This window comes from Excalfactoria chinensis, chromosome 2 (genome assembly GCF_039878825.1).
Source record: "Excalfactoria chinensis isolate bCotChi1 chromosome 2, bCotChi1.hap2, whole genome shotgun sequence".
Lineage (NCBI taxonomy): Eukaryota > Metazoa > Chordata > Aves > Galliformes > Phasianidae > Excalfactoria > Excalfactoria chinensis.
Window position 1 is genome coordinate 118,338,876 of NC_092826.1, and position 23,839 is coordinate 118,362,714.

A 23,839-nucleotide genomic window follows, 5' to 3' on the forward strand; every position below is an offset into this window, starting at 1 on the left:
CCATAACGTTTGTAGAACCCAAAGGAGGGCCTCATTAAGGCAAAAAAAAACTCTCAAAAAGGATGGAAGGCTGCAGGCCATTTTGCAGTGTTGGAACCAGCAATGCACAAACACGTCCTCCCTGCTCTCATGGAGCTTTCAGTCCCTGGATGGAAAATATTGACTTAAATTCCTTTTAAACTCGCACCAACGCACAGAAAAGCAGAGCAGGAAATTCCCCCGAGCCAGCGGAGCTTTCTGCAAGTGCTGTTTCCTGCCAAACGTGGCCCATTCTGAACAACATTGTATTATATCTGAGCATCGGCTACAGTCAGTTCACTCAGGATGCTCCGATAGCACGGAGACACTGAACATCAGCACCAAGCAGGAACAGCAATCTGCCTATGTGGATCCAGTGCCAGCACCAGCGATTCATTTAATATTGTCTTTCAATGAAGGTTTCTATGTAGCTTACTACTTGCTAATAGCACCTGTAACAGAAAACGTAGCGAGCCTCCCACCACATCCAACGAACAAACAAAGAAGAATATTCTTATTGCACTGGGTTGTAAAGCTACACTACCGATGGACAGGGCGGGCAAATGAAGACAGACACACAGTGTTATGTGAGATAACTTATTTCATTTATTCAATTCTGAGCTTAATTTTGATACTAAAAATTGGTCAAAGGCACTTCAAAGAAGGTATTCCAGAAACAAATCGTAATGGTGATCAGTCCAGACAAGTCACCAACTGACACCAGTCGGTAGGGACACAACAGCCTCTAACTGCAAAATGAAACATTCACAAGTTATAAGTGGAATATACTGTCCAGCAGCAATATTCATTTTATTTCCTTTAGTTTTTAAGAGCATTAACAACATTTTAAATACAGTCTGGTAAACTAAAGCAAATTACACCTTTGGAATCCCACAGAAGTTTTTCTGGTCAGAAAAAGGACAAAGCAGCCTTCCCACATTGTGCTGTACTGAAGGGTCCATGTCCGTCTGCGTGCACACTATTAGCAGCAGTGGCAGGACAGCAGAGAAATAACCCACATCTTTCTTAGTTGTACAAAGATAAAAGCCCATCTCGGATAGCAAACTGTGCTCTACAGCTGTGCCAGCTACTCACTGAAATGAACGCTCTGGAAACAACAAACAGACATACGTAAAGAAAAGTGATTTTAATACATAACCCCATCACAGCAAGACAGAGTCCCTACAGGCAAAAGACATTGGGGAAAGACTTCCCACAGGATGAGAGGCTGTGCTAGCTCCACACAGCCCGACTCCTTCACTAAGTCCAATAAGGACTGCACGAATGAACTCAAAGTCAAAGACTAAATCTGGTCTTTTTCTGCAAGCCAAATTTAACACTGTCCTCCAATTAGGAACTTTGCTTGGCACTCTCATTCCTTCTGAGCTAAAACACACTTACTGCAGGGTTAATATGTTACTGCCTTACACTAAGGAACATTCCCATATCCAGGGGGCAAACAACTGTTTAAGAAAAGCCTGCTGCTTCCTAATTCCAAGAAAACCAGTTCATAAATGATATTTGCACCATCTGAATCACAACCAGACCAAAGGAAGTTTCTGTTTCATAACATCAAGAGAGCTGAGAGCGAGAGTGCAAAGAGCCAAAGAGACTCCGTGCTTCTGTGCTACAGGAGGGTGAATCCTCCACTGAAGAAGCCTGCTGGGGTAACACGGACACTCAATACTCTGACAAAGCATGAAGACCTGAGAGTGAAATCATAAACAGCCAATGGTTCTGTAAGATGGCATGTGAAAATACACCTTAGTACATGCTCAAATTCCTACCTTCTCCATCTAAGCTTTTGAAGAATGAGATGCAAGCTGCTCATTTCAGGAGGTAACAGCTCACCGCTACATTACAATTAACAAAGAGCAACAGCCTTCCATTCAAATGTAACATCAATACTTTTTCAAGCCTATTTGGATACTGACAGGAAAACAATATTTGTATTTCTTTGCAGTACTGCCGGAAAGGCAAAGGAAATAATATCAGAGGCCTGAGAGCAGAACACTTTAAAGCAAAGCAAGAGCGAGCACTGCAAGAGAAGGCTGCTCTTACTTCACCAGATAGGCCGCCTACTTGTCACAAGGCAGTACATCGTCAGCCTCGCTCCCTAAAGAAATGGAACTTGCAGACATGTGCTGCTCACACCTTTATTTCTCCACTCCACCCCAGGCCCTGCCCTACTCTGCTAAGCCCACAGGACACAGCTGGGGAGCAGATGGCCGTCAGCCCCAGAGGAAAGGCAAAGAGATCAGCGCTGGGATCTTGGGTTTGTTCTACAGTTTCCTGATGTAGTGCAGAACTTCTCTTGCAAGTTCAAACGGTGCCACCAGCCTTAGCAACAGCACATTGGATCTTACAGTCTTATTGTTTGCGTGGCAGGTGGGGTGAACCTTTAGCTGGCAGAAGGACGCATCTCACTGAAAGAAGCTATCAGGCATTCTGTGAACGAGCAAACTGGAGGCTTTTTGCTTTTTCTAACCAAATACAGCTTTAACTTTCTACTTAAGCCAGTCAACATAAAATAAAGCTCATCTCTTTCAGTATTTTGGAGAATCTTTCTCACGAAAGACAACAGATTGAACATACAAACCTAACCTATATTCAGGCAGAGACACCACATATGTTTCAGTTCCACGTGCTTCAGTAATCGCCGTGATGCTGCAGAGTAACAATCAGAAAAGCAGTTATGACCTCACAACTGGACCACAGGCAGAACCCCAATCTGTGCGACAGCCATCTTTGGGGAACACAGATTCCAGTACTTTACGGTAACATCCCTCTCCCAGGAACACCCTGAAGGACAGCAGTAGTAAATAAGGCTGCCTGCTATCGCTATGTGCCCTTTCCAAAGCAGTGACTGGAGGTAATCAGGTTATGTCCAAATTCATCAATATGATGAAGGTGAAAAATGCTAAAAGGAAATGTTGTTCAAGTGTGGAATAAAGGCATGTCAAGCTGAACCCCATCCCCTGAACTGCTCTATTAGCTGAATTCGAGGAAGTGAAAACCACAAAGTTTTGTGTTCTTGTATACCTAAAACGGACTCGACTTCTGAAAACACTTCAGCAATTAAAACTGTTTTGTTCCACACCAAGAAAGTGTTGTCACTTATGAGGCAGAGATACTCAGAAAGTAGTGGAGAGATTAATGCACTTGGAAAGATAGCTGCATTCAGGCTGCGTTACCTGAATATACTTCAGCTTCAGCAGAGTGACACGGGGATCATCCGACACTTTGTTCTGAACAAAGCAACAAGAAATGAACGCAGAAGAAACTTCAAGAATAGAAGAAAAGTTCAGGAAAGGGAAATGAAGTCCTTTAAGCCAAGCAGTCATATGAGCTTTGATGCTGTTTTAAAACAGTACGTGTTCGTATCTGTATAATCCTATGAATAAGGGAGCTTCGCAATCTCCAAGTACAGGAATGGGAAAACTGAATAGAAACTAATAAACACTGGCTGAATTATTTTATACCACCGTAACCTTGCTAACATACCAACCTTCCTGATTTACAGAGAAAGTGCAATGGAGGGGAAGAGCTTTCATATGAAAAAGCATCTTACTGAGTTCTGAGATGAATTTATAAATCCTTTTAACAAAGTGGCAACTCGATTTAAATTAAAACAAAAAGCCGAGGACAAACACAGTCTCCTCACATCACTCAGTAATGTGAACAATAGGAACTACCCCTGGGTTTCTCCCTAAGACAGTAGCGATGTAACTTCAGATTGTTCTGTGCTTACAGAGACTTACAGTATAGAACAGTAAATAATCCATAGCAGTGAATTTAATTTCTGAGATAAAGCAGACGTCAATCACTGAGGTGTGTCTCTGTTCTTATCAACCAGACTGTCAATAAGGCAAAGCAGATTTGAGGCTCTATTATTTACCCTTCTCACTTCCTTACAGGGCAACATGCACACAGTAACTTCCGAATACTGAGAATACTGGAGAAAAACATCATGAAGCGTTCGCGTTACGTCAGATTTCGAGCATAAGAACTCACCTAACAGAACGTTTGGAAGGGAAAAAAAGAAATACTGCACGATTATCTTTGAATCTGTCCACTATGCTTTTAAACATGAGTTCTTCTAGGGACTGGCATACCAGAACCTCCTCCCGTTTCACAGTTCTAGTGCCCGCTATCTTCATTAGTAGGGCTGCAATGTCACACTATCCCAAACAGCCAGAGCCTACCCTGGACTCTTCTGTGCACAGAAACTGACTGGTAGTACTGCCAACCTAAGAATCACCATGAATAATCCTAGTCCACAAGCTTCATGCAGGGGTTTGAGAAGACTCCTATTCACCGTACTGCCTTCTTTCGGTTTCCTTCAAAGTCCAATTAATTCTCCGAAGTTTTTTGCTTTAGCTTTGGATTATCCTCTTGTGCTTCATTTTTGTTCTGCTCCTCCAGGCTCTTTGCTGAATCAGGACTGTACCGATACGAATAGCCATATGGACGGAGATGATAAACCAAATACTCCAAGTGATACATTGTCACAGAATCAACGTAGTGAAATGAAACCGCAAGGTCGGAGCAGCATCCAGGGCCCTAAAATATAAAACAAGTCAAAATCATAAGCAAGAATTCCAGAGCATGCCATGGATTAAAGATACTGTAGGAAGAATTCAAACATGCATTTGACTTCCTGGGAAAAAAATCCCTTTCATCATTCATGTATTTACTTCAAAGCTTAGCATTAGGCAAGCAAAACGGATCAATCGGGCAGATCTGCCAAAGCATCTTTCCTAAGACAGAAATGGATTTGGCCTCTGTAATCAAGACAGTGAAAAAACTTGCTGCCTGCACTTAATGCCAGAGGGCATTTTTTGCTTCTACATAATCACACAATCAGAGAATGGCCTGGGTTGGAACAGACCTCAAGGATCATGAATCTCCAACCCCCCCACCACAGGCAGGGCCACCAACCTGCACATTTAATGCTAGAGCAGGCTGCCCAGGGCCACATCCAGCCTGGCCTTGAACACCTCCAGGGACGGGGCATCAATCATCACCATTTTACATACTTCATAAAAACGAGCCAGGCAGCAGCAAGCAGCTTGCAGAGGTACTGCCTTTCATTTAGCTAATTTCAGACATGGAAATTCCTCATTAGTGCTGATCTCAGGGCAACGCTTTGTAACCCTGTAACTGATAAGATATACAAAGATGTGCAAAAATCAAAACGAAAAATGACCATTTTTTCCATGAAAGTGAAAGTTCAGATAGCTGAGCTAAACAAATAGTCAAGTTGGAAACTTAAGTCAGCCAAACTTAGGTACGAGTGGTGTCCCCAGGGGTCAGTGCTGGGGCTGATACTCTTTCATATCTTCATTAATGACCTCAGCAGTGGGGTTGAGTGTACCCTCAAGCAAGTCTGCTGATGACACCAAACTGTTGGGTGCGGCCAACACACCAGAGGGATGGGATGTCATTCAGAGGGACCTCGGCAGGCTGCGCAGTGGGCCCGGGTGAACATCATGAGGTTCAACAAATCCAAGTCAAGGCAACCCCCAGTACCAATACAAGCTGTGGGAAGGAAAGATTGAGTACCCAGGGGTACTGGTGGATGGCAGCTGAGCACAAGACAGCAGTGTGCCCTTAAAGCCCAGAAAGCCAACCATATTCTGGACTACATGAAAAGAAGCATGGCCAGCAGGGCGAGGGAGGTGCTTTTGCCCTTCTGCTGTGCTCTGTGAGGCCTCACCTGGAGTGTTGCATCCAGATGTGGAGTCCTCAGTATAGGAGAGACACTGACCTGCTGGAGCATGTCCAGAGAAGGGCCACAAAAATGACCCAACGGGTGGAACACCTCTCCTACGAGGACAGGCTGAGAGCTGGGGCTGTTCAGCCTGAGAACAGACAGCTGCGAGGTGACCTGAGAGCAGGCTTTCAGTATCTAAAAGGGAGCTACTGGAAAGAAAGGGACAGACTCTTTAGCAGGGTCTGTGGTGGTAGAACAAGGGGAGATGGTATCAAGCTCAAAAAGGGGAGATTTAGGTTAGCTATAAGGAAAACATCTTCTACAGTGAGGCTGGTGAGGCACTGGAACAGGTTGCCCAGTGATGTGTTTGATGTCCCATCCCTGGAGACTTTCAAGGTGAGGCTGGATCAGGCCCTGGGCAACCTGATCTAGCTGTGGTGTCCCTGTTCATTGCAGGGGAGCTGGGCTAGGTGGCCTTCAGAGGGCCCTTCCAACTCAGTTTTAGCTGATGACTACTGCATTTAACACAGGTGTATCTAACAGCGACACACAAACTTTCCTAAAATACATTTAGCTGCCATTAAACTGTCAATTCAAACATATCACAGTAAGACATACATCGTGGAAGGTGTGCCAAACTCCTAAAGACTTACCTCTACAGCAGGGTAATAATTGTAATTCCAGTACCAGAAATTTTTTGGTAGGTATCCTCTGATTAAGAGATGTTCTGGAACAAAGGGATGAAAGGTTTCCCTACCATTTGTATCCCTAGAATCTCCTGCTTGTACATTAATGATCTCCATGCACTTTCCTAGTGCGAGGTCTTCAATAGAGGAACTATGAGAGCATTTGTTGGTTTTAAAAGCAGTAACAAATCTTTTCAGAGCTTCTTTGCTCAGAACATACCCTGCTCCTCCACTCATGTAGCCCTGTTTCACGTAAGGCTTAAACCTTCTTCCAAAGTATATTGGCTGTTCAGGACTGTATTTTGAAAGGAGCCATCTTAAATTGTCCAATATGACATACGTATCATCATCTGCTTTCATGAACCAATCAGCATCATCAAAATAATGGTCATAAACATATTGAAAAGCTTTTATAGTCTTCCAGTAAAGTTGGTCCCTGCCTTCTTTGGTTTCTAGGCCCACTGTTGGGAAGTCTTTATTTTCCTCAGAGCTCATAAAAAGTATTTTATTGCAACGTTGGGCCCAGGTGGCTTTAACGTGTCTGGCTTTCTTCTCTAGATTTTGCGGTCCAGTCATGACCCAACAAAGTATTTTCACCTTCTGATAGAGTTCATCTGCAACGTTTTTATTCTCATCTGAAAAAAGAAAGAGGGAAATTCCCAAACGTTAGATTTGACTGAACAGTAATACACGCAGGAGAGCAGGCTCTCCCCAAACACTCTGTTTCTAACTCAAGAAATAGCTGCAGAAGGACAGGAGGTCTTTGTTTTCAAATGAAATCAATGTTAAATTTCAGAAGAAAGCAAACAAACTCCCCGAACCAAGAAATTAAATTCTCAGTTACTTTGATAGGGTAAAAGGGAAGCGTAAGAGTCAGATCAAAATGGGTACCTTTTCATTACGACTCCAGAACATCTTAATACATAAAAACTGTGAGAAGCCATCCTTGTTATGGCATTAGAAGATTAATTAAATAAACATATATATATATATATATATACACATACGTATGTGTGTGTGTATATATATATGTATGTATATATATATATATATTTCTACCACTCACAATGAACACAGCAACAGAAAAAAAATGGTCAAAGAACTTCTTATCTTTGTTATCTAATTTTATGTTAACTGACAACACCTAACAAAGAATTCTAAAATACCAATATGTTTCTGAAGGGAAATTCAGATGGTAAGGCAGAAAAATTTATTATAAAATCAAGTTAAATCTTATTTGTAAATTATCAGTGGTAGTAAAATAGGATACTATGAGCCTAGTATTACTGTGCCAAACAATAGATATAATGTAATATAATGTTTTCCAAAGCATTTGTTTCCCCTCAAAGAAACTTTCACTTGACACATACAGAGATGGTAACATATGTAAAAGAACATTCCATGGGTGGTGAGATATGGACCACAGGTACTAAAATATCACTGTTTAACCTTATCAAAAACAGTTTTCTTTGCACCAGTTTTCTACAACTACAAGCAAAACATTCACAAACTTGCCTTACAAAGCTTGCAGTTTAAGTACCTTTAGATAATAAATTACTTATTAACACCTTGTGAACTAAATGCATTATAGTGCAAGCAATTTTTCCCACCTAATCTGCCCCAAGGGGAAAGTGAAAAAAATCATGGATGTGATATTAGCAAAGAAAATCCCCTTTCAGTAGACCTCAAGAAAACAAAGTTATTTGGATGTAACCTGAACACTGGCAAACAGAAAGAAAATGATTCATACAAATACTTGGCAGTTTGTGGTGCATGAAAAGGGTACCTATTATATAATAAATCAGGTGCAACAAAATACCTCTATGCTGTCCAGAGTCCGCATTGAAATTCATTTGTCCTTGCAGCTGATTGTTATCGGTATCTTCTGAGTGCTGACCATGCGGATCATTGTGAAGAATATGAGGTTGGATCTCAACCTGTTCTTCTAGTATCATGCTAAACAGGAGATAGCATAGGAAAAAGCCTATCGCAGATCCAAAACTGAAGATCAGAAGGTTCATCAAAGACTTAGAAGAGGCCATTTCCCGAAGGTAATGCACTGTCAAAAACAAATGGAAAACACATTGAGACTAAAGCAGCTTAACACATTAATCTAGCATACAGGGAAGAAATCAAGGACAAAATACCTTGAAGCAGAAATCTCAAATCTAACTCTGATCCATACCCCCTGGGCTTGCATGGGAGTCTAAGCACAAGAGCAATCCAACTGGTTACAGAAGTACAGACATATTTAGGGCAGAAGCCCAGCTGCGTATTGTATTGTTTAGCTTACAATTATAAAGGTCAAGCAGAATCTACAGGAGTGCCTGTGCATACAGAAAGCTCTTTTTCAACCATACTGATACAACATTTATACAAGAACACTTTGAAGTGCAATAGCTTAATTATATAATGGTAATACACGTTCACTTCTCTTGGCAGTAAGAAAATTGTGCTTAAGACCTAAGTCCTACAAAGCAAAGAGATGATGATCCAAGGCAACCTGCAGGCCGAGATACCATGAGGGATGCGGGCATGAGATGTACTTAAACTCCGGCAGTTAGAATATCACAGGAATTCTTAAACAGATACCAAATACAAGCAGACAATGAAGACTTTTAACAGTAAATCTACTCTGATCTCAAAGCAGGGCAGTTTTCCTTCCACTTTTAAAAGTACTGAGGACAGGCTTCCAGAAGAAGAGTAAGAGAACATCAGAACTTCAGTACAGAAGCACTCCCTTTTAGAAGGTATTTGGAAGAAGAGGAGAACAAAACACATCAGCCTCAAGGCCACTCCTACGTGTCAAAAACCATGTATTCCAGTCATGTAAAACCTAATCTTTGGCCACACCTGTGCTTCTCAAAAAGAAAAGGACTTGGCTTAGCACTGTAAGAACTTTAAACAAAGACAAGATCTACACTTATGTAAAATGAGCTTTATACAGTCATGAATTTATACATATTAAGGACCTGCAGACCAACTCTAGGCCATGGAGGCCTGAGAGATCTTCATCTCTGAAAGGGGTTGAGATGCATTCAAATAATTCCCGACTAAACCACAGAAATACAGACAGTTAAATACATACTGGAGTCAAGCCACAACCTTACAAATGAGCTGATGGCATTCCCTCCATTAGCATCATTCTTAACAGCAAGAAGTAGAACCCAATTTAGTAAGTAGGAAGCCAGAAAAAGGTTACAGAACGCACAGAGCAACAGGATTGGATTTAAAGTAGCAGAACTTCCTACACAATCAGCTGCTCTCCATGGATAAGGCAGGCAGAAGCAAGCGCTCAGACCTTCTACTGCAAAACCCTACAGCCTCCCTGTGACATCAGCATCTCCACAGCACAGAAAGAAAACCCACCGCTGCTGGTGTACAGAAGAGCTGGGGCGAGAGATGTCAGAATGCACAGCACCCAGGCTGCAAAGGTGTGTCTGAGGTGAACAGACTGTAGTAAAGGGAGGAACTGTTAGGGAACAGAAATGTTGCAGTGCTCCAAGACACTGCAGTGAACCTGGCTACAAGGGTATCTTCTCTTAACATCCTTATGCCATGCAATTGAGGTTGCTTTGAATTCACCTCTGGCTGTCACTTTCCTAACACAGTAGGCCAGTCCCAAAATGAGACCCCAGTTCTGCACATTGTAAAGATGGGACATTCCTCTAAAAAGCTTGTTGGATACTTGTGCGCAGGTATCTATCTCCATCAGAGGCTGAATTCCTTCTGGAAATCACTAGTCAAAGATCCACTGCCACCAGCACATCCCATCCAGCCCGCATCCACTTCCCCTGCTGGCTGTGAAGAGCCTTTTGCGAGGCGCCAGCCCCAAGCAAGCTGCATGAATCACTTTGCAGCAACACCCACACCAAACACCGGCTTCCTGCCACTCTGACCTCTCTCTGGATCAGAAAGCAGGGAGGATAGAAAGCAGGTGTGCCCATTGAGCTGGAGCCTCCAGAAGCCACCTGGCTCACCTGAGAGAAGCTGCAATAAGGACCTTCTTTCCACTCTGCCAGAAAAATGAAATACAACTGGAAATGCAACTTAAAGCACAGAAGAAAAACTCAGAGGTCAAAAGGCTGTACCAGATTCACATCGTTACACTTGTGGCTGTTAAGATCTAGTTCTTTAATATGAACAAGCATGACATACAGTTTTTAGTCGTATATTGTCATATGTAACATGTCTACCTTTATTTCTTTGTCTTATATGCCATAAACTTGGATGAAAAATCCAGGGACTTAAATGAGGTGCCCTCCAAGCTGCCCTGGCCACAGTTTAAGGGAAAGCCCGGACACACAAGCACTGGTGACTCTGAAAAGCACTCACTGCATTAAAGGTATCTTTTTGTGCTTTAACTTGTCCCACGTATCACCACAAAGGTCTCCTCAGAACCGGGAATGAGCAAAGGAAGAGTGCCAGGATAAAACAATGCCTTCCTTCAGCATATTTAAAAGGGGGGGAAATAATCCATGGATGCACACAGAGTAGCTGCAGCAGCTTCTAGTAGAAAAAAAGCTGTTCTGCTGTTCAATATTATTATTATTATAAATATTATTATTATAAATATGATTACTATGTTTTCAATTTGAAACAATCTGCTCATCACTCTGTTGATTTCATATCAACCTGGAAATACACGCATACATCCCCATACGCCCATAAACTCCAGCAGCACACAGGACGGCACTTCTGCTTTTTAACTGTATGTTCCCATTTGACACATGCAGCGTCTTTTCGTTTGACAGCAGCTCTTCTGATGGCAAGCACTCCCACTCCCACTTCCTTGTTACCACTCTCTTCCAAAAAGGAAGGTGAGATACATGCAGAAGGAAAAGGCAAGTGCAGAACACTAAAAGATCCCCACTTTTATTCCTACTTCCATCTTCACTTCTTCTGACTTCAAAAAGAGATGCAGTTTAAAAAGAAAGCGAAAAAAGACCCTGTACCGATAAGCTTGCACTTGTGCTCCATTACTACATCATGACAGCTTAAATAAATCTCTTTATCTACTTACACACTCATGTAAGTAGCCTTATTCACATCAGCCAAAACGATGTATGCTTTAAAACTCTATCACAACTTAGCAGCCATTGTAAGTTTGGCTTCAAATCTGTGTTTTGAGAACCAAAGATTCCTGCATCCTCAGCTTGCAGAAAGAGCAACTTTCACCTGTTGGGTGCTGCCAGCCCTGGAAGCCGAAGGCAGCTGCAGCTCTTTGTCCCAGGTACCGGCAGCAGCAAGGCTGAAGCTGTATGGCACACATGCACACAGACTTCACGCTGTTCCCTTCTCTATCCAAGTGAGACAAAGGTCTGTTAGTGTGAAATACAGGCATACACACAACATGGATCTTTACAGGAACTCAATCCACCCAGGAACCGCTGGTCTCCCACAGACTCCCTGCCATGCCTGGTTCAGATCTCATCCCAATTCTCAGTGCCAGCTCCCCATGGGAGCACCACAGATCCCCCACTAAACGGCCTCAGATGCTCAGCCTACCCAGCATCCAGCCACCCTTTGTATCCAGTCACCTCTCTCACACACATGCACCAATGGGCCCCCAAAACAATTTTCAAACCTCATATTCTCTTCTAAGCTCTCTCACTGCCAGCTCAAAGATCCTCTCATCTCACTAGTAACATGCCCACACCCAGCTGCACTTCATACTTGGCCCCATGCACCCTGTCCTACTCACCAGCCAGCCCAGCCCAATGCTCACCAGCTATAACATGCTGGCAGACCCACCAACACACACCCACTCTGACCTGTCCAGGTCACCTACCTGGCTAGTGACATTCAGACACTCCCTGTCTCATCAGTCTCTGAGATCCCTACTGATTATATTATCATTCCTGTTGCTGGCACTGAGACTTCAATATGCATAAATGAACACACGGTCCTCTTCCAGGTGAACAGTTAGATATGAAGCTTGATGAGGAAAAGGAACAGGCTGCAAGGTTTGTTTGCACCTGACTGGGCCTTTTTATCCTCTTTTCCATCTATTTTCCCATAACCGTTACTCTGCAGACCACCTCGGTCCTCTCCTTTGGTCCCTCCTCTAAGCATCCGTAAGAAGCTCTATACAATCACAAGATGTTCTTCTCCTGCATCCCATAAGACGACCCATGCTCTGCTGGCAGTTACCCCTCTCAACCCTGTAAGCTGTTCCAGGAAGCCTACTGACGTGCTGTGTGTCACACCCTGGGCAACGGGGCCGATGGCTGTCCTGTGACAGGACACAACCATTAATCTCTAATTCCTCTAATGGGATTCATGGTTTCCCCATGGTTCCACCACCACTACTGCTGCGCCTCTGTGCTCCTTTACATTCCTAGCCACCAGCCTTTTACCACAGTCTGAGATGCTGCCCTCACTCTGCTGGCTGCTTATGAGCAATACCTTATAATTAACACCTTGGATTAAACGCAGACCAAAGAACCGTCTAACGCAGTTTCAAGAGGAAACACATCCAACAGTCAACAGCTGGCTCTTCCCTGAGTCCCTTTACTTATGGAGTGAGCAGGAAGCTGTGAAGCCCCAACACAAAGCAAAAAGCACAGCCTGGAGAATCACAGACTATCCCACATTGGAAGGCACCCATAAGGATCATCACGTCCAACCTCCAGTGCCCTCTGAGGGCTGCACTCTTGGCAACGGAATCGATGGCTCCTATGCTGTGCGTATAACAGTCAAGCGACGCAACAAGGTATGTAAAGCCAAAGCACAGAAGGCACAGATAGCCGTACAATGCCAGTGAAGGCTTTCTGCTCAGTAAGACCCGCTGTTTCTAGAAGCTCGGTGCACACATCGGTGTTTCTGGCATCAAGCTGTACAACCACAAATGCAGCACCGAGGGCTGCGGCGGTTCCCTGTCAGCCAAGCACAGATGACGCGCTTCACTTTCAAAACCATGTTGTTTCACATTCTAACGGCGTAAGCATTTCTTCGGAGCGGTCCCTTCCCCGCCAGAACCGCTCGGCCGCTCCCCCAGACGCGCACAGCCGTAGCGGGATGCCCGCCGCATTCGGCCCGCAGCGGCACGGAAGCGCCCGCAGACGGACGCGCGGCACAGGCGGGCAGCCGGCTCCGACAGCCCCCGCAAGCAACAGGTCACCCCCCGGCCCCGCTCCGCCCCGCAGGCCGGCGGGCAGCGGCAGGCCCGGTCGCGGTGCCGTTACCCCCGCGTGGTGCGGCCGCCGCCGAGCGCGGCTCTCCGAGCGCCTCCTCTCCGCCCGCGGGGCCCCTCCGCTCCCGGCGGACGCCCGCCGTCCCCGCAGCCGGTGCTCCCCTCGGCAGCCCCTCCCGGCTTCTTCCTTCCTTCCCACACGGGCCGCCGCCGACCCTCCCGCCGTTCTCCGCCCGCTCCGCGGCCCTCGGCCCCGCCCCGCCGCGCTCCCCTCACCTCAGCGGCCGGCGGGGGCCCGGCGCGCGCTCCGCCGCGCGACCCCCAGGCAGCCGTTGGCCGCGCGCCGCGCACACAGCCGCGCCGCCACCATCCTCCGCCCCGCGCGTCACCCCGCGCCGCGCACCACGCCGGGGGCGGGGCCAACACCGCCCCGCCGAGCGCTGATTGGGCGGCGGAGCGGGGGTGGGGGAGGGCGTGGCCAGCCGGGGCGCGCATTTAACCCTCGTTGGTTTCCGCTGGAGCGATTCACGCTGTCTGCGGGGGGCGCCGCAGCGAGTAGCCGCGGTGCGGCCGGCGCCGCTCGCTGTCCGGCTGCTCTCGGCGCTGCGGGCGCCAGCGCCACGTCGGCGGCTGTGCGGGACGGGCAGCGGACGGGCCGTGCGGTGGGGCGGCCGCGACCGTCCGCTCTCCGCAGTAACCGCGGGTTTTTAAGCGATGTTTGCCCTCCTCGCACGTCCCGCCCCCCGACAGCGCTATTACCTTCCTCACACCGCTCGCAGCCCCTCGCCCGCTCGCTGCCGCCGGCCCGCAGCCTCCGCGCTGCCGAATCGCCATGAGGCGGCTGCACGGTTGCTAGGAGACCGAGATCTCCGCAATCGCTCCTTATCGCCCTGTGCAAACGCCGCCCGCCTTCCCAGCGCCGGTGACGACGCGCTCCGGGTATCTTTCCTAGGGAAATGCGGTTAAGCGTGGTGACGAATTGCGGTTTTAGAAGGCGCTTGGCATTACGGTGTAACAGCGGAAAGCGCTTTACAAGCAGCAGGAAGCTAACAGTGTTCTGCAGATAAGAATTATAGCTTCGTGAAGGGCGAGGGTGCAGCTCCTGTCGGTGGGGTTCAGCTCCAGCTGCGGCTTTGCCCTCCTGCAAATCGATGTGCGCCCCCTCCTTGAAACCGGCCGGCCCAGGGTGTGCCTTTCCCTCGGCTCTTCCCCTGATGAGTCATCCGGCACAGCTGCACAAGATGCTGTTTCTGTGCCGGCTGCATCAGCTCCCGGCGCTTCGTGTCATAGTTCCAGTCCTGCTTCGCCCCGCTGCTTCTTGTGCTCTTGAAACAACAACCAGAAGTGAAAGGTATGTCCCTGAGCAGTTCCATTGCTGAAGGGGCAGAGGTGAGGCGAGTGCACTTGAAGAGAGAGTCTGAGTGTTCAACAGCTATAAACTACGAGGACTGCTCTGAAAGTACTGTCTCCTATTGTGTTGGCCCGTAACACAAGGGGTGAACGCTGTTCTGGCAGTGCAAGTTGAACCTTCCCACCAATATTCCATTACGTTTTGTTGCCATGCGACAGATGGCAGCAGAGGGGCAGGATGTGCAGATGAAGCAATGGTATGGGAATGAATTCCTCCGGGGGGGGGGGGGGGGGAAACGCCACCCACCAGCATTCACTGATGCTTTGCTGAACGTTTATGGTGCCTCGCTGGTGGATGTGAGCACAGTGAGGTGGCAGGTGGTGCGTTCCAGCAGTGGTGAGGGCGATGTGAAAGATAAGCTGTGTTCAGGACAGCCATGAAGGTGGTTATGATCACAGTACATGGGCAAAAATGCACTGCTGATGGTTGTGACTGTGTTGAAAAACAGTGTTTTACAGCCGAGTCTTGCTGTCAAACAGTGCTATTGTGTTCTTTGTATCTGTTGTAGTTTGCATGGAAATAAATAGGAGGTGTTACTTCTAGAGCGGCGTATCAGAAGCAATGAAATTGGTGAAGGCAGCAGATGAGGTAGAGGTGTGATTATCCCCCTATTTCCTCCTTTTTCCTGTTGTTTACCACATCAGGTTCAGATTGGAGTTCTGTCCACCCATATCCATGGTGTGCCTTAGCACATTGAAATAGGTAGAGTTTTCAAAATGTCTCCTATTACAGGTATTTAATGCCATGGAGTTGAATGCAAGACTTCATTCTGCTGGGCAAACCCGAAAGTCTGGTTTTGCGTGGTGGGAGTGCTACTGCCAGGGACCATGGCCAGTGTGCCTATCACATACGTATGCATGAGGTGCTGTGCTTTTTCACACTGACTTATTTACTCAGTTATCTTATTCTTTGTCTAGTTCAAAAGAAGAATTTCAAAGAGCAAAGGCTGAACAAACTGTAATTTAACAAGGGTCAGATATGGCCTGACTATTAATATCAGTATGTGCGCGATGTTTGCTTCAACAAATGGCCGGGGGTTGGCCACCATACAACAGCTATTTAAAAGTGTATGCAGAGATTTTCATATCTCACACAGAAGCAATCTTTTCCCCCTCAGATATTGGTGAGTTATGGAACACGTAAAGCTCTGCTTCCTCTAAGGAGATGCTTTGCATGTACAGCAGTAGCAAACACTTCTACAAACCCTCTGTTGAGCCACACAGCAGTGTGATGCTGGGTGGCTGTGTGAGGGAAAAGCCATTTCCTCTGTCTGGGAGGGAAAGAGGAGCAGGCCTGGTGCTTCACCATGGTCCCTTTCTTATAAGTGTGCTGCTTCTTTGTCCTCTGTTCCTGATAAAGCCAGTGGTGATGGGGGATATACTGGTACCAGGGGAATATAGCAGTATTATGAGATTCACCCCACTTCCCTTCTTGCATGCTGGGGTAAGTGTGGCTGAGAATGAATGAGAGGGAAAATGATGTTAAGCAATTTGATTAACAAGGAAATTAGCTACTTTGTGGCATTATGCAAGGCATGAGGGAAAGAGTGAGGAATTTCCCTATCTAGGTCAACACAAGACTGTTTCCTGAAAGCTTCCAAAAGGTAACAGGGCAAAAGCAGGTTAAGAGGCCCTCTGCAACTTTGCACATCACTGGGTAGTTCTTCGGGAGCTACTTGGCTGGGGCTCTTCACCACAGAGCCCTCCGGAGGGTACTTTAGAGTAACTATCAATCCTAACAGCTACAGATCAGCTGCTTAACTCTGCAAGTCCTTGTGCAGGAGTCTGAGAATACATTGCAAGAGAAGGGCTGTCTTCTTCTCCTGCCTGACTCTTAATCTTAGTCAGCCTTGCAATGTAGTGGTGAGGAGTCGATGGTTTTCCAGGTTCCAGGAAACCCAAAAGGACAGCTCCTTTCCTACCCCAGGAGGCAGTGCATATCATTTTACCAACTGAGGGCCTCAGTCAATGGGAAAATCACATTACCACTTCACTGACTGTTGTTTTGACCCCGTCTCGTGGTGGTGACACCATGTCTCCTCACTGGTAATGACGTGATCCAGCAAAATGTCACTTTCAACCTCATGTTTGTTCAACAGGTCTTGACAAACTTGCATACGGTGTTCTTTCCTTCCCTGTGTGAGCATTCATGGGACCCACCTGGTGCAAACTTTGGGATATTCCAGTATGGCCACCACTGTTTCCAATGCGTTGAAGCCAATATTCAGCTCTGCACATAGCTCCCTGATGATAATCCATTGATTCACTGTCTGATTGGACTGTCTGATTGAGATACTCTTCCTCTTGTGGTATGACAGCTGTGCGTGGCTGTATGGAATGTGGCTTGTCTTTCATGTTGCTGTCTCCACTGCTGAAATGTACCACCCACCACCTCACTGTGCCAAAATCCACTGTTTGCTCTCCGTAAACATTCAGTGAATGTCAATGGGTGACGTTTTATCTGCATGAAGGAATTCAGTTCCACCTCTTCACTTCATACATGCTTCCATGTTAGACACTGACTTGTCAGACTGCGCCTCTGCTGCCATCTGTCTCACAACAACAAAACGTGAAAGAATATTAGTGGGAAAGTTCAACTTCTATGCCATGTCACCAACATCCATCTATAATGTTGTGGGCCAACATAACAGAATAGGAGGCACTGCTATTTTGGTGCAGACTTGTTAAGGGGAAAACCATGGAAATATATACAAATGAGTAATTTCCATATTTTTTTTTAACTGCAAGCTACTTTTTTTCTCCATTCATTTTTGGTCAGAGATGACTGTATTAAATATTATGTTTTATTTGCTTAATATTATTTATAAAATAAATCCTCTTATCTTTCAGACTCAGTGAGACCATTCTTCTCTAAAGAACTTACTACCCATTCTTCATGAGCATGTGAACCCGCAATTTGTAGTTGCTGGCAAGCTGGACTAGCCAAAATACACGTATAATTTATGCCTACGCTAAATCCTGGAGCAAAACAAAGGCCTTCAGGAAAGCAAACAGTTTCAATTTATCACCATGACCTCCGCCTGCTTGACTTGGGAAGGCACACATTCATTTGGTGCTAGGTCCATATAGTCCATATGGTACTAAAACCACACTCAGAGTTGTAAAACTAACTTACCTTATTTACTGTCATCTATTTGAGAAAAGTGGATTACAATACAATAAAGAAAGGGGTTATCTGTGCTTAAGTGTATTACCTCCTTCTTCTTTCACCCAAAGGATCACCTGGTTGGCTTAAAGTCTGACCTCCTATTGTGATAAGTAACTTCATTCGCTGTATTTCTTGCACAAACAATGGAATTGCCATGCAATAATACACCTCACCGATCTGTAAAGTTAGAAACAACATACAATCTCTGCGTTGCATTCTCCATATTAATTAGATGTGCTTTAAACAAATAATTAACTTAAAACAACCCACTGCGTTCAGCGGGTGCCAAAAACTTGCATGATATGCTCTGAGTGGCAGACTTGAAGAATAATTCCTGAACCTTGGTGATATTTTACAGAGCATTTTAAAGAACACGAGGGAAAGGTGTTTTGTTTGTTCCCAAAATTAAAGGATGCTAAGTATCTCTGTTTTGATTGTAAATATCAGACAAATTGCAGTACGCTCTCATCCTGATTATTCTAGAAGAAAAGCATTTCCCATGATGTTTCTGTTCTGCTTAGACACCCAAAGTCCACTAGAATGCCCTGGGCTACATCTATACGAGTCAGAGCTAGGAGCTGTAACTATTTTATGACTTTTTTCAGTCAAAATAAGTTGATGCAGCCCACCAGAATGGCATTTACTTATCACAAAGCTAGAAAATGGTAATCACCTTCAGTACTGTGGTATGTGGTGGGAAGGCATGCAGGAACACCAAAGGGTTATGAAGTCTGCTGGTATTCCCTTGGATGGATGGAGTGAAACCTCAGTCTTGTCCACAGTGCTCTTTAGTAGTAGCTCTTGGAAGGTATTATTCTGTAATCCATGCCCAGAGATTTTCTCAAGGAATGCTACTTGGTATGGACATAAATCACACTGACAGCTGTGCTAATAATTAGTCAGGCTGCCATAACAAAATGTACTTTCTGGCCCTGCTTTGTTTGTAGACATGGCCTTGATAAACCAACTTTGGCACTTAAGAAATATGCATCTCTTTTTATTCTTGTTACTGATATATTTCTGTACAGATAAATAAATTTCCATTGATTCTGCATCTACGTGCAAACTAAAAGGTGGCTAGTGCAAATACTTTCTCTGTCAAATCCTATAGAAATGACACATGAAAAGTCCCAACCAAAAGAGGTACATTTCAGAATGGCTTGAAGTGTAGCCAACACTTGTGGGTACATTCTTTTGTTTGCCTGCCTTGTACCTTTTTCCTGGCAAAAGCAAAAAGGCTCCATGGCTGGCTGACAGAGATTCAAGCATCAATACTGTATATTTGTACTAGGGTGAGAGTTAACAGGAGATTTTAGTTCATTCATGTTTCCTTATTTTACCTTAGAAAACAGAATAACGTGGAAAGTTTAAAGATGTTGAAATTAATGTTGGAAATTAAAGCTTTTGCATTACTAGAAATACACTGTTATCTGAAATATCTGTGATGAGAAATGAGGTACAAATTAGCATGCAGAACAAAGTCTTCTCCTACTTTCCAACCAGTAGCTGTTCACTTCTTTTGGTCCTTTTGAACTGATACTGCATTATGAGTTCCTTTAGAATTAGTTTTCTTTTGATTTTTGTCTCTTGTCAGTTGTTTTCTCTTATTCTAATTAGGGAAAATTATCTTTCGTGCTATCGTTTCTTTACATATAAAGAAACAAGGGTATTTCTACAAAGTCTGATGTTGAGAGTTTCTAGCTTTGGAAGAGAGGAGAGACACGCCATTTTACTACTGGCATAAAGATAGTAACAATAATTACCACTGTACAGCATTCAGAACTAATTCATGGCGGGGGTGGGATGGCACAGAGTAAATAGCTGAAATAAAGAAACAAAGCAATCATTTGAAGGGTTTTCTACTGTTTGGTTTAATGGATTAGTAAGAAGGCCCCACGTACTGACTGTGCAGTAAGCTGGGTTTCAGCATGCACTTATGTGAGAAAATAAGAAAATAATTGACTGTGTGTATATGTTAGTTCAGTTGTTTTCCACGCCGCATTTTCTACAACGCAATCGCCAGCCTACTTCTTTCATTGAAGACCTTGGCTGCATTTGTTCCACACCTCTATTTCTGATAGCTGCAATACTAACAGGGAAACGATTTCTCTCTCTGAGCTAATAGCACTATCTAGTGATGGGAAAGTGCAGCTGCACTCATATGTTTTAGACGAGCTTAGTTTCTCAGCCCTTAATAAACCAAATGATGATTTTACCTTTCAGACAGTATTCCATAATTGCCATTCTTCCCCCTCTGTTCTTAATTGCATTTAGGAGTGCAAATGTGTGCATTTCAGCAATTTCACTGGATGCTTTCGGTATCTTCCAGACATAAAATGAAATACAATGCTTTAAAAGGCTAGAGCTGCACCACTGATGTACGTGAAAATGACTTTGTTAGAACCAAATCAAGTAATTCCAAATAAAAAATACATTCCAATGAGTACTAAGACTATTATATATGGTCAAACAAGGGTTTTGCTGTTATGAATTCACACCAGCTACCCATGGCTCTTACAGTGAAATTTAGTTGTATTCTAGATGAATAGGATCTTGTTTGTAATAAAACATCTGCTGAATTGGGCAAAATATCACAATGGGTGCTCCACGGTGAAAAAGGTGAACTGCAGATTGTGATTTGCCATTAAACCTGCTACACTGAGTACGTCTGTTAAAGGCCAGTTCGGGTGACACCTGATCTTTTTGTACTGTATGAAAAAGAAGCAGGATTTAAATGAGTTCTACCAGTATGTCTAAAAGCTCAGGAGAATTATGCTGCTTATTAGCATCAGAAAACTATTTTTTCTGTCTTGTTTTGCAAGTGGTTAAAAAAAAAAGCATATGTGACAGTTCTTTGGTTTAGAGGTTTCTTCCCCTCCCCCCAGGGATAAGAGCGCAAATTACACTGGATTTCTTCTCATTAGCCAAGACCGTTATTCAGTTAAAGTCAGCAACGTTTCATTCCTCTGTGGTCTTGGACCTCCTCACAAAAGACCTGTTGATATGCCATATGCCATGCCTGCAGTCTGCACTGTATGGCCAGCAGCTCTTTCAGCAACCTTTTCTCATCTGTGCTAAGAAACATGGGGGATAATGGAAGGACTTGAGACATTAGAAAGGATGCTGCGGCAGTGTAAAATGCTTAGTCTTTTGTGCAGGCAGTAACAAATCACCTTACTTTGTGTTTTCCCTCGCTGCTGCACTAGACATGCTTTCTTAGTACATTACTGAAGATCTGAATGCCCAGCTCTAGAAAAGACATTCTTTTAACACTTCAGTGCTGTGACCTCTTAACTCTGAGGTCAGAGCAAGTCTTACTTGTTTTGAAGCTTAACATAATTAAGCAGAAAGAAAAAGGATTAAATGGGAGAGTCTATAGCAAAAGGAACTCCCAGTGGAAGAGGCAACTACTTTTTATACCGAGAGGATTTTGTTTGGAGAACAAAAAGTCTGCATATCCTTTACATGTCTCCAAAGGAAGAAAAGAGAACACAAAGGACTGAAAGAAAATTAGATATATTCAAAATTGTAGGAGCAGACAGTGCAGTTATAGGATGGTAAGACCTTTAGAAGCTGCAATCACAAAGGTCTCTGACATGGGGTGCAATTCCACTGGGTAAAAGGTAGACTGAGTGATACAAATGTGAGCCTATCTTGCTTCAAGCTACGGACCTGAAAACAGCCTTTCATCCTGACAGCTTCTGTTTTCTGGTTGTTTGGGTTTATATTTCCCATTTAGATCTAAGTGTTAAAGCATGCTGCTGCCTGAGAGCTTGAGTGCAATCACTCAAACTTTTGCCTATTTAGCACATCATGTTACTGTTCTCCTGGGGAAGGAAAACCAAATGAGGAAAGGGGCTTTGCTCTCTACATACACATATCTCTGACATATAGCCATACATTTCAATTGTGAGAGGTATTATCAGACCAGCTGGCACTACAGATATCACCTAGAAAACGTGCATGTATCAAACTGCACATTTTTGTATTTGTAAAGACAGACAGAGTATGAGATATGTTATCTATGCCAACCCATGCATTTGTGGGAGGAACTGATCTCCGGCTTCCACTGGGTCCAGCCCATCAAGTAATTTCTTCCAATGCATAATAAGCTGGCAAGGCTGTCGTGGCATAAGGATGTTTCTATTGATTCCTCAATAGAAATAGAATAGCTCAGTTCCCGTCCTAGAATGTATACTAGGCTGCTGTCAGGAAGAGCATTTGCTGTTTGCCACTTGGTTCTCCCTGCGCCAAGGATGGCATCACGTTCTTGTCACAGTGTGCATGCAGGAACAGGAGGTGTCTGTGGTACACAGCCTTCAGCACAAAAGTAATTTGTGGGTGCTCACATACACAAACAAGTCATAGTAGCATATCCCATTGGGGTGAGCCTATGATGACGTGTGGTGATGTGCTGTTGTAGCAAATACGTGAAAGAAAAAAGGTTCAAACTGAAAAATAGAAGATTCTTGGAGATCTGCGCCCAGCTTCCATCGCGAACATCCAGCCCCTGAGAGTAGAAAAAAAGATTACTCAAGGCATCTGGAAACGGCCTATTCCCATGGCTCCATTACTACATCGGGTAGGATTAGAAATGATGTTGCAATTCATGATGTGTAAGGCTAAATGGAGGGCAGTTGGCCCATGCTAAAAAAGGATATCGGATGCAAAGGAAGTCATAAGGGTGTGGACAAGACACATATGCCTCTAGTCCCCACAGCCAAATCCCTCAAATTGTCCATAAATATCCAGTGGCCATACTGAAGGCGTACCAAAAGGTTGACTAAATCTTCCCAAACCTTCCAAGCAGTCCCAGTACTTCCACCTGAGTATACCAAGGACTGTAACACACCTGACTAACCAGACTTCTGTCTTAAAACTCAGTTTACTGTAGCTTTATTAGAACTCAACATGATTCAAGTATAACTAACCGACCAGCATCCACGATTCAGGCCCATCTCTAAGGGAGTTGATCACAAGTTGAAATATGCAGCTGTCAAAGGCCAGTCTAAGCTTGTCAAGCATCAGAATAAGGAAGAATATAGGAATGAGTCTGTTTGCAGAGCCTACAAAGAAGGCTGTGATCTTGGCATACAGAAATGGGAAGGCTGGAATACTTGTGAAAGCTCCTTCAGGGAAGTAGTCGAGAAGATGATGCTTTGGAGAAACTATTGCCTGTGACAGCATCTGCAGGACACTTAAAGATGGCTGAGAAGAGCAGAGCTGTGGGGCCGAGGCATAATTACATGTAGCACTGTATAGAGACACAATAAAAGCAAAGGTTGGATGTTGAAGAACAACATTTAATGTAATAGGACTGTAAAGGGCTACTTGACCTTAGCAGAGAAAAGGCTAGAAAAGGGCAGAGACATATCAGTTATCACCTGTGCTACTGTAGTTAGTAGGCAGTGAAATTGCTAATGTCTAAAAATGTATTATGTCTGGTATTTCTCCCATCGGTCCTACATTTAGCAACACAAACTTCATTAAAATGGAGGATGAAACAAGCAAGACATATTCAGATGTAGCAGTTTGCTGCAGTTTTAAAAAAGGGAAGTAAAAGGTGGGATAACTAAGTGGCTGTTACCCACTGTGCCCCAGGGACACAGACACTAATGAGGAATTGGGAAGCTTTGCTGACTGTGCTTACCTGGTATTTCTTCCTGCAATGAATGCAGTGTTTATCTGTCATTTCTTGCACGTTC

The 23,839-nt window shown here is 44.6% G+C and overlaps 1 protein-coding gene across 3 annotated transcripts; it reads right to left on the minus strand.

Annotated features, from left to right (window-relative positions):
• Positions 1 to 603: 603 nt before the first annotated feature.
• Positions 604 to 14,757, minus strand: C1GALT1 (core 1 synthase, glycoprotein-N-acetylgalactosamine 3-beta-galactosyltransferase 1). 3 transcript variants are annotated; one of them, XM_072330252.1, is made up of 4 exons: positions 14,315 to 14,757; positions 8,240 to 8,479; positions 6,388 to 7,055; positions 604 to 4,581 (listed from the first exon to the last, which is right to left on the minus strand). In XM_072330252.1, exons 2-4 carry the CDS (start codon positions 8,460 to 8,462, stop codon positions 4,372 to 4,374), a joined length of 1,101 nt encoding a protein of 366 aa, XP_072186353.1. In that variant the 5' UTR covers positions 8,463 to 8,479; positions 14,315 to 14,757; the 3' UTR covers positions 604 to 4,371. The 3 variants fall into 3 exon arrangements, with proteins under 3 accessions (XP_072186353.1, XP_072186351.1, XP_072186352.1); XM_072330250.1 differs by lacking the exon at positions 14,315 to 14,757 and adding an exon at positions 13,832 to 13,955 and having other exon boundaries at positions 610 to 4,581; XM_072330251.1 differs by lacking the exon at positions 14,315 to 14,757 and adding an exon at positions 13,608 to 13,695 and having other exon boundaries at positions 610 to 4,581.
• Between the last annotated feature and the right edge of the window lie 9,082 nt (positions 14,758 to 23,839).

What these genes read in the sequence shown, in the direction of transcription:
- C1GALT1 (XM_072330252.1), bottom strand. Translation starts at nt 8,462, where the DNA reads ATGGCCTCTTCTAAGTCTTTGATGAACCTTCTGATCTTCAGTTTTGGA. An exon ending in GGACTCTGGACAGCATAGAG is followed by an intron (nt 7,056 to 8,239) that starts GTATTTTGTTGC and finishes TTCTTTTTTCAG; the next exon opens with ATGAGAATAAAAACGTTGCA. An exon ending in ATTATTACCCTGCTGTAGAG is followed by an intron (nt 4,582 to 6,387) that starts GTAAGTCTTTAG and finishes TTTATATTTTAG; the next exon opens with GGCCCTGGATGCTGCTCCGA.